The 11,474-nt window shown below is 40.5% G+C and overlaps 1 protein-coding gene across 4 annotated transcripts in view; it reads right to left on the reverse strand.

The window, feature by feature from the left end:
• Positions 1–11,203, reverse strand: part of tecpr1b (tectonin beta-propeller repeat containing 1b) — a 70,523-nt gene extending 59,320 nt beyond the window's left edge. Inside the window, exons 1-3 of one of the 4 annotated variants that reach the window (XR_004565617.1) lie at positions 11,056–11,203; positions 10,807–10,877; positions 8,372–8,610 (exon numbers count right to left, since the gene is read on the reverse strand). Coding sequence is in view for 3 of the 4 variants with exons in the window: in XM_034190345.1 (XP_034046236.1) it covers positions 8,372–8,596 (225 nt within the window). In the remaining variant the exon portion in view is untranslated. Of the gene's footprint in view, positions 1–8,371; positions 8,611–10,797; positions 10,878–11,055 lie in introns of all 4 variants that reach the window. The other 3 variants (XM_034190345.1, XM_034190346.1, XM_034190347.1) reach the window with 3 other exon arrangements.
• Positions 11,204–11,474: the final 271 nt, after the last annotated feature.

Raw genomic sequence — 11,474 nt, forward strand, 5'->3', positions numbered from 1 at the left:
TTCAGAATAACAGTAGTGCTATGTGACTAAAAAGATTAATCCAGGTTTTGAGTATATTTCTTATTGTTACATGGGAAACAAGGTACCAGTAGATTCAGTAGATTCTCATAAATCCAACAAGACCAAGCATTCATGATATGCACACTCTTAAGGCTATGAAATTGGGCTATTAGTAAAAAAAAAAAGTAGAAAAGGGGGTGTTCACAATAATAGTAGCATCTGCTGTTGACGCTACAAACTCAAAACTATTATGTTCAAACTGATTTTTAGCAATCCTGTGAATCACTAAACTAGTATTTAGTTGTATAACCACAGTTTTTCATGATTTCTTCACATCTGCGAGGCATGGAGTCAACCAACTTGTGGCACCTTTCAGCTGTTATTCTACTCCAAGATTCTTTAACAACATTTCACAATTCATTCATATTTCTTGGTTTTGCTTCAGAAACAGCTTTTTTGATGTCACCCCACAAGTTCTCAATTGGATTTAGGTCCAGGGATTGGGCAGGCCACTCCAAAACATTAATTTTGTTGGTTTGGAACCAAGATTTTGCTCGTTTACTAGTGTGCTTGGGGTCATTGTCTTGTTGAAACACCCATTTCACCTCTTCAGCATAAGGCAACATGACCTCTTCAAGTATTTTGACATATCCAAACTGATCCATGATACCTGGTATGCAATATATAGGCCCAACACCATATTAGGAGAAACATGCTCATATTCCTCGGCCTCCTTTAGCAGTAACGGTACTTGTAATAAGTGTAGCTTGTTCGTAGCTTTGGAGGCCAGGCTGGGCGAATTGGAGACTCGGCTCCGCACCGTGGAAAATTCTACAGCTAGCCAGGCCCCTGTGGTCGGTGCGGACCAAGGTAGCTTAGCCGCCGTTAGTTCCCCCCTGGCAGGTCCCGAGCAGTCGGGAAAGCGGGCTGACTGGGTGACTGTGAGGAGGAAGCGTAGCCCTAAACAGAAGCCCCGTGTACACCGTCAACCCGTTCACATCTCTAACCGTTTTTCCCCACTCGACGATACACCTGCCGAGGATCAAACTCTGGTTATTGGCGACTCTGTTTTGAGAAATGTGAAGTTAGCGACACCAGCAACCATAGTCAATTGTCTTCCGGGGGCCAGAGCAGGCGACATTGAAGGAAATTTGAAACTGCTGGCTAAGGCTAAGCGTAAATTTGGTAAGATTGTAATTCACGTCGGCTGTAATGACACTCGGTTACGCCAATCGGAGGTCACTAAAATTAACATTAAATCGGTGTGTAACTTTGCAAAAACAATGTCGGACTCTGTAGTTTTCTCTGGGCCCCTCCCCAATCGGACCGAGAGTGACATGTTTAGCCGCATGTTCTCCTTGAATTGCTGGCTGTCTGAGTGGTGTCCAAAAAATGAGGTGGGCTTCATAGATAATTGGCAAAGCTTCTGGGGAAAACCTGGTCTTGTTAGGAGAGACGGCATCCATCCCACTTTGGATGGAGCAGCTCTCATTTCTAGAAATCTGGCCAATTTTCTTAAATCCTCCAAACTGTGACTATCCATGGTTGGGACCAGGAAGCAGAGTTGTAGTCTTACACACCTCTCTGCAGCTTCTCTCCCCGTGCCATCCCCTCATTACCCCAACCCCGTAGAGACGGTGCCTGCTCCCAGACCACCAATAACCAGCAAAAATCTATTTAAGCATAAAAATTCAAAAAGAAAAAATAATATAGCACCTTCAACTGCACCACAGACTAAAACAGTTAAATGTGGTCTATTAAACATTAGGTCTCTCTCTTCTAAGTCCCTGTTGGTAAATGATATAATAATTGATCAACATATTGATTTATTCTGCTTAACAGAAACCTGGTTACAGCAGGATGAATATGTTAGTTTAAATGAGTCAACACCCCCGAGTCACACTAACTGTCAGAATGCTCGTGGTACGGGCCGGGGCGGAGGATTAGCAGCAATCTTCCATTCCAGCTTATTAATTAATCAAAAACCCAGACAGAGCTTTAATTCATTTGAAAGCTTGTCTCTTAGTCTTGTCCATCCAAATTGGAAGTCCCAAAAACCAGTTTTATTTGTTATTATCTATCGTCCACCTGGTCGTTACTGTGAGTTTCTCTGTGAATTTTCAGACCTTTTGTCTGACTTAGTGCTTAGCTCAGATAAGATAATTATAGTGGGCGATTTTAACATCCACACAGATGCTGAGAATGACAGCCTCAACACTGCATTTAATCTATTATTAGACTCTATTGGCTTTGCTCAAAAAGTAAATGAGTCCACCCACCACTTTAATCATATCTTAGATCTTGTTCTGACTTATGGTATGGAAATAGAAGACTTAACAGTATTCCCTGAAAACTCCCTTCTGTCTGATCATTTCTTAATAACATTTACATTTACTCTGATGGACTACCCAGCAGTGGGGAATAAGTTTCATTACACTAGAAGTCTTTCAGAAAGCGCTGTAACTAGGTTTAAGGATATGATTCCTTCTTTATGTTCTCTAATGCCATATACCAACACAGTGCAGAGTAGCTACCTAAACTCTGTAAGGGAGATAGAGTATCTCGTCAATAGTTTTACATCCTCATTGAAGACAACTTTGGATCCTGTAGCTCCTCTGAAAAAGAGAGCTTTAAATCAGAAGTGTCTGACTCCGTGGTATAACTCACAAACTCGTAGCTTAAAGCAGATAACCCGTAAGTTGGAGAGGAAATGGCGTCTCACTAATTTAGAAGATCTTCACTTAGCCTGGAAAAAGAGTCTGTTGCTCTATAAAAAAGCCCTCCGTAAAGCTAGGACATCTTTCTACTCATCACTAATTGAAGAAAATAAGAACAACCCCAGGTTTCTTTTCAGCACTGTAGCCAGGCTGACAAAGAGTCAGAGCTCTATTGAGCTGAATATTCCATTAACTTTAACTAGTAATGACTTCATGACTTTCTTTGCTAACAAAATTTTATTAGAGAAAAAATTACTCATAACCATCCCAAAGACGTATCGTTATCTTTGGCTGCTTTCAGTGATGCCTGTATTTGGTTAGACTCTTTCTCTCCGATTGTTCTGTCTGAGTTATTTTCATTAGTTACTTCATCCAAACCATCATCATGTTTATTAGACCCCATTCCTACCAGGCTGCTCAAGGAAGCCCTACCATTATTTAATGCTTCGATCTTAAATATGATCAATCTATCTTTGTTAGTTGGCTATGTACCACAGGCTTTTAAGGTGGCAGTAATTAAACCATTACTTAAAAAGCCATCACTTGACCCAGCTATCTTAGCTAATTATAGGCCAATCTCCAGCCTTCCTTTTCTCTCAAAAATTCTTGAAAGGGTAGTTGTAAAACAGCTAACTGATCATCTGCAGAGGAATGGTCTATTTGAAGAGTTTCAGTCAGGTTTTAGAATTCATCATAGTACAGAAACAGCATTAGTGAAGGTTACAAATGATCTTCTTATGGCCTCGGACAGTGGACTCATCTCTGTGCTTGTTCTGTTAGACCTCAGTGCTGCTTTTGATACTGTTGACCATAAAATTTTATTACAGAGATTAGAGCATGCCATAGGTATTAAAGGCACTGCGCTGCGGTTTGAATCATATTTGTCTAATAGATTACAATTTGTTCATGTAAATGGGGAATCTTCTTCACAGACTAAAGTTAATTATGGAGTTCCACAAGGTTCTGTGCTAGGACCAATTTTATTCACTTTATACATGCTTCCCTTAGGCAGTATTATTAGACGGTATTGCTTAAATTTTCATTGTTACGCAGATGATACCCAGCTTTATCCATGAAGCCAGAGGACACACACCAATTAGCTAAACTGCAGGATTGTCTTACAGACATAAAGACATGGATGACTTCTAATTTCCTGCTTTTAAACTCAGATAAATCTGAAGTTATTGTACTTGGCCCCACAAATCTTAGAAACATGGTGTCTAACCAGATCCTTACTCTGGATGGCATTACCCTGACCTCTAGTAATACTGTGAGAAATCTTGGAGTCATTTTTGATCAGGATATGTCATTCAAAGCGCATATTAAACAAATATGTAGGACTGCTTTTTTGCATTTACGCAATATCTCTAAAATCAGAAAGGTCTTGTCTCAGAGTGATGCTGAAAAACTAATTCATGCATTTATTTCCTCTAGGCTGGACTATTGTAATTCATTATTATCAGGTTGTCCTAAAAGTTCCCTAAAAAGCCTTCAGTTAATTCAAAATGCTGCAGCTAGAGTACTGACGGGGACTAGAAGGAGAGAGCATATCTCACCCATATTGGCCTCTCTTCATTGGCTTCCTGTTAATTCTAGAATAGAATTTAAAATTCTTCTTCTTACTTATAAGGTTTTGAATAATCAGGTCCCATCTTATCTTAGGGACCTCGTAGTACCATATCACCCCAATAGAGCGCTTCGCTCTCAGACTGCAGGCTTACTTGTAGTTCCTAGGGTTTGTAAGAGTAGAATGGGAGGCAGAGCCTTCAGCTTTCAGGCTCCTCTCCTGTGGAACCAGCTCCCAATTCAGATCAGGGAGACAGACACCCTCTCTACTTTTAAGATTAGGCGACACCCTCTCTACTTTTAAGATTAGGCTTAAAACTTTCCTTTTTGCTAAAGCTTATAGTTAGGGCTGGATCAGGTGACCCTAAACCATCCCTTAGTTATGCTGCTATAGACGTAGACTGCTGGGGGGTTCCCATGATGCACTGTTTCTTTCTCTTTTTGCTCTGTATGCACCACTCTGCATTTAATCATTAGTGTTATGTGTCGGACGCAGCTCGGAGAACCGACCAGCGTTTGAAGGACCCAGTATGAAATAAGCAGAGCACGGTACAAAGGCTAACTGAATTTAATACATAACAGTGATAATACAGAAAGGTGCGGTCTGGCGTGGTGCGCTCCCAGCAGCGCTAACGGTCCGGAGCCAGAAGCTGTTTCGGACCCAAGGACCCCGCCGACACCCCCCAGGTGGCCGCAACAACCGAGTCTGTGAAAGAAGGAACCATTATGTGAGTCCACACTCTACACACAGAACACTTAAAGGTGTACAAACAGCAAACACTTCCTGGCTTGATTGCTGATCAGCTTCCAACCTGCAGGCATGGAACATCCAGTTCACAAAACTCCACCGCAGTGGAAGCTGATACATGACTAACAAACAGCTCAATACAGTAAGGTGTGAGGGACACCACATTTACTGACTGTATAACTGTTAGTCACAAAATCTAACGTACCTCAGGAAGTGTGCTGACGAGCGTGAGACCTCACCCCCTCCTCTTTCACAGACTGTGCATCAAACCTGGACGTTTCTCAGCATCCGCTGCTGATGAGATGGCTCCCGAGACGACGATCTCACCCGTCTGGTCACAAGGTCGAGTCTCTGGCAAATACACACTGTGCACTCCAGTCTTAAATGCCAACATGCTCCAATCCATCCAGATGCACCTCAGCTGTGAGTCCTGACGAGTCGCAGGTGATCAGGGTGAGGTCCTGACAGCCTCAGCAACACAGCCACTCAGTCCCAAATGCACGCCACCTGGGAGGAAAACAAACAGACAAACAAACCGGCAGCCAGGCCCCCCCCAGCCATATAACAATTAGTGATCGATCTCTGCTCCCCTCCACAGCATGTCTTTTTCCTGGTTCTCTCCATCAGCCCCAACCAGTCCCAGCAGAAGACTGCCCCTCCCTGAGCCTGGTTCTGCTGGAGGTTTCTTCCTGTTAAAAGGGAGTTTTTCCTTCCCACTGTAGCCAAGTGCTTGCTCACAGGGGGTCGTTTTGACCGTTGGGGTTTTACATAATTATTGTATGGCCTTGCCTTACAATATAAAGCGCCTTGGGGCAACTGTTTGTTGTGATTTGGCGCTATATAAAAAAAAAATTGATTGATTGATTGATTGATATCATGATGCTTGCACCACCATGCTTCACTGTGAACTATGGCTTGAATTCAGAGTTTGGGGGTCATCTCACAAACTGTCGGCGGCCCTTGGACCCAGAAAGAACAATTTTACTCTCATCAGTCCATAAAATATTCCTCCATTTCTCTTTAGGCCAGTTGATGTGTTCTTTGGCAAATTGTAACCTCTTCTGCACATGTCTTTTATTTAACAGAGGGACTTCGCGGGGATTCTTGCAAATAAATTAGCTTCACACAGGCGTCTTCTAACTGACACAGCACTTACAGGTAACTCCAGACTGTCTTTGATCATCCTGGAGCTGATCAATGGGTGAGCCTTTGCCATTCTGGTTATTCTTCTATCCATTTTGATGGTTGTTTTCCGTTTTCTTCCACGCATCTGTTTTTGTTTTTGTCCATTTTAAAGCATTGGAGATCATTGTAGATGAACAGCCTATAATTTTTTGCACCTGCGTATAAGTTTTCCCCTCTCCAATCAACTTTTTAATCAAACTATGCTGTTCTTCTGAATAATGTCTTGAACGTCCCATTTTCCTCAGGCTTTCAAAGAGAAAAGCATGTTCAACAGGTGCTGGCTTCATCCTTAAAGAGGGGACACCTGATTCACACCTGTTTGTTCCACAAAATTGACAAACTCACTGGCTGAATGCCACACTACTATTATTGCGAACACCCCCTTTTCTACTTTTTTTTTTTTACCAATAGCCCAATTTCATAGCCTTAAGAGTGTGCATATCATGAATGCTTGGTCTTGTTGGATTTGTGAGAATCTACTGAATCTACTGGTACCTTGTTTCCCATGTAACAGTAAGAAATATACTCAAAACCTGGATTAATCTTTTTAGTCACATGGCACTACTATTATTCTGAACACTACTGTATGTGACCACTGGTCAATTCCATTCCCAACATTTAGTTGTTGTTTTTTTTTTAACAAACCAGAACTATACAATACAACATTGGATGCATTGTAACAAAAGACAAAAATCACCAAGAGATTTCATGACTAAAATAAATATAATGAGAAAGAAATAAAAAATAATTCTTACTATTCCAAATACATTTTCTTTATACTGACATGTCTTGTGCATTCAATGTTTTTGCATATTGCCCTTGGTTATCATGAACATAAAATGACCATTTAGACCATAGTTTTTAAAAATTTGTTCATCTGTTACCAGAATGGAAAAAGTCATTTTTTCAATTTCAATTTATATATCACCAAATCACAACAGAGTTGCCTCAAGGCGCTTCACACAAGTATGGTCTAACCTTACTAACCCCCAGAGCACCAGTGGTAAGGAAAAACTCCCTCTGAGGAAGAAACCTCAAGCAGACCAGACTCAAAGGGGTGACCCTCTGCTTGGGCCATGCTACAGACATAAATTACAGAACAATTCACAAAACGAAAATGTAGGAAATGCTGTTGGTGCACAGGACAGGAGAGTCTCCAGCACAAATACCACACCCATCTCTGGATGGAGCTGCACCTTAAACAGAGAGAGAGAAAAAAAAAAACAGAATCAGGCATCAGAAAGACAAGAAATACAGTATAAATTGCCAGCATTAAATAACAAGAAAAACAAGAAATACTAAGGTGATTGCTGGCCACTTGCCCTAAGCTTCACTAAAAGACCCAGAATTTAGGTAAAGTTGAGGCCGTGGCATGCTGTTTCCTAATAAAAATGAATTAAAAGAGTAAAAAGCATAGTAACGTACTATGCCAGTATGCTAGCCATACAAAAGGGAAAATAAGTGCGTCTTAAGTCTGGACTTGAAAGTCTCCACAGAATCTGACTGTTTTATTGACGCAGGGAGATCATTCCACGATAAGAGAAAGCGCTGTGACCCGCAGACTTTTTATTCAACCTAGGGACACAAAGTAGTCCTGCACCCTGAGAACGCAAAGCCCGGGCAGGTACATAGGGTTTAATTAGGTCAGCAAAGTAGGGAGGTGCCAGTCTGTGAACAATTTTGTAGACTAGTAGCAGAACCTTAAAATCTGATTGAGATTGAAAAAATTGACACCTTATAGGTGCCGTAATTAAATATTAATGAATGCGTTATTTTGACACTCACACATAATAGTAATCATACACTCAACCATCATGAAAAGGAAATGTGTTAATGTTCAAAATTTTATGTCATGACCTATGATGTTATCAAGTTATAAATAACATACATTATTATTATTAAAGATACACAATATTAATAATAGAAATATTGGAATTTTGAAATTGCTTTACACACACACACACACACACACACACACACACACACACACACACACACACACACACACACACACACACACACACACACACACATCTTCAACCACTGAAATTGCTTTACATAAAAGCCAAATCATATTTAACTATAAAAGTTGGGTAAGAAACCATTTGGATTGTTCTGAGCCCTTTGGCTGAGGATACCTTTTAGCCTCATGTACCTGGTTTTCATATGTCTCCTCACGGTGGCGGATGGGGGTCTCACTTGGCATCATGTTGAGGTAAATGTGATGGTCACAGCCAATGCCCCAGCACCTCCCCTTTCCTGCAGTGACCCGTTTGAGTTCCAGAAGCATATCGTCAGCTTGCTCCCAGTGCTGTCCGGCTGTGGACAGGCTGTAAACCCTGCCGTATACGTCCACGGCCCACAGCAAGGTGATGGGCATGTTGAACTCTGAGCACATAGAGTAACATCTGTCACTTAAATATATCCCTCTGTGTAAAGACCATGAAAATTAGCCACCCTGGCATTTAGATTATTGGCTAAGTATCAGGGGTGGAACGATACATTGTGTATTGTGATAATTGCATCTTGGGGCCTGTATTGAGCTATAGCATATTCTTTTTTAAGTCAATATGACACCACGAAAAGTCAACTACTGCATTGACGAAATAATGATCTCTTACAGAAGAATCATAAATGATTCATAAAATATAGAAATAAGAAACAGATAACATAATTACAATTACAATTGAGAATAATTTAATGATTATTATTATTAAATTAATAATTCTTCAAAGTGAAGCATTCACCAGATTACTTTCTACATAATGAGTGTGAACAGTAACACAATTATATATCATGACGTTTTAAATCGTGATATGCATCGTATCGCGGAGCTACTGTATCATTCCACCCCTACTAAGTATTGAATGTTAATGTGCAACTCATCAGAATTTTAGAGTAAAACTTAACATTTCTAAATTAATTGTAAGATACAAATCATTTGCAGGCAGTGCTGTATATTTCTCTTTTCCAGATTTTCCTTATTTATTATACTCAAAAGTCTCACCCATTTGCACAAATTTATATATTAAAGTCAACATGAGTAAATGCAAAGTACTGTTTTACAATGGCACTTTTACTTGTGTAAGGTTAAAAAAAAAACATTCACGATCTGCATATCAGAATGTACTTCACCCCAATCCCTTGCACAGTAGCTTAACTTCTGTCATCAATACACATCCATCCATCATCTATACCCGCTTACTCAGATTAAGGGTCACAGGGGTGAGGATGGGGGGGGGCGGCTGTAGCCTATCCCAGCAGTCATAGGGCGGGAGACCGGGTACACACTGGACAGGACGCCAGTTGACAGTGCCAATCCATGCACATTAATTCATTCATTTTATAGATTATGAGTACAATAAGAATAACAATAAAGACTGTTATTTATAAAGCACATTCAAGACAAAAATGACAAAGTGCTGTATACACCTAAGTTATAAAGGTTATAAAAATTACAACAAATATTTGGAAAAGTTTCAAATAAAAGCCATACTCATGAAAAATAACAAAAATATTCATTTTAAATAAATTACAAGCATACACTAAAGGTTTCAAGATTGAAGTGGACGCCCTAGTATCCATGGTCAGTCCGTTCCATAAGGTAAAAGCATGATAAACAAATACCCTATAGCCTGTTATACCAGCCTTATAACACAAAGCAAGCCTTCATCCTGAGATCGCAAAACAAGGGTTGGTACATATAGCCTAATAAGATCCATTCACAGAAATTAATAATGTGTACTAGAGCCCGCAGTCCCAATGCTGCCTACTAAACCTGAATGTCCCTTCATGGAAAGTGACATGACATGTCCTAACCGGGCAAAATACTGACGAATTGCCCGGATGTTAATGCATTTTCAATGCGGATACGCGACTGAACACACTCTGGAAAAAGCTTGAAAAATACTTGTTAAAATGCCTGTCTGACCTGGATATCAAGCCAGTAAAATTAATTTACATTAAATTATGTATTTGGGGAAGTGATGCTCTAGTGGTTAAAGCGTTGGGCTTGAGACCAGAGGATCCTCGGTTCAAATCCCAGCCTGACCGGAAGATCACTAAGGGCCCTTGGGCAAGGTCTTTAATCTCCTAGTTGCGCACCTTGTATGGCAGCACCCTCATATCAGGGTGAATGTGATGCACTATTTGTAAAGCGCTTTGAGCATCTGATGCAGATGTTAAAGCGCTATATAAATGCTGTCCATTTACCATTTATATGTAAGAAAAGTATTAGACTTACTCTGACACCCACACATTCCGTATTAGTGTTAAAAGTTACACAGATCTGATCTGTTCCAGCTGCGTTGTTTAATCAGAAGACCCAGAGCCCTCTGCAGGGTTAATGCGGCTCTGATCATCTCTTAATGTGCCTGCAGTGTCCCGATTCTTAGTCCTATTGTGATCCATTCAGGCAGGTTTCTGAGAGCCCTTAAAGTTTGGAGCTAAAGCGTTCAGTTGGACCCCAGATGCTGCAAAGCAGAAACGTGACCAGAATATTTCTGGGTAATATTCTGTAAAGAAACAATATATATTTATTTATTTATAGTGCAATAATAAAACTATGAAACTACATCTTACCTGAGTTATTGATATTTGATCCGGGCTGTTGTCAAGGTAACAGCAACAAGCGACTCATGACATCAGGGTCAGCAGATAACCTAATAATAATAACAATAACAAAATAAACACTAAAAATGTTCATTGGCGCACAATGTGAACAATGTTTAATAAGGACAGAAAGATAAATACAGTTTACCGTAATGTCTCTAAGCTGTTTACTAAAGCAGCAGCTAAGCTAACACTGAAAGAAACAAAGCACCAACAAAACCTACTTACGCGTGACGGACTTTTCACATGCAACACATCACCGTCAGAAAAACTAACTCCTTTAAAATAAAAACGCTCAAATACTTAATCCGCATTCTGCACCAGAGGAATGTTCCATCCAACTCCAAATCCACCACAACAGCAAATGGAGGAAGTGCGGCTCTGATTGGCTGAAACTCGGCAGGAGTGTTGGATCGCTGTTTCTGATTGGTCGGCTAACGCGACCTCTATTTTTTTTTTTTTTTCTGACCGCCGCAGCTGATTGACGTGAATATTTCAATAATTTATTCAACGCAGCTGACACAGGATTAATTATTGAAATACGGGTTCGGTTTTACCTCTTTGCGCAGCCGCAGCATGCCGCTGGGAGACGCTGGTGCAAACTGATACCCGCAAACCAGGGGTGTAGTTAGAATTTTAATCCAAGG

Source organism: Thalassophryne amazonica, chromosome 16 (assembly GCF_902500255.1).
Source record: "Thalassophryne amazonica chromosome 16, fThaAma1.1, whole genome shotgun sequence".
Taxonomy (NCBI): Eukaryota; Metazoa; Chordata; class Actinopteri; order Batrachoidiformes; family Batrachoididae; genus Thalassophryne; species Thalassophryne amazonica.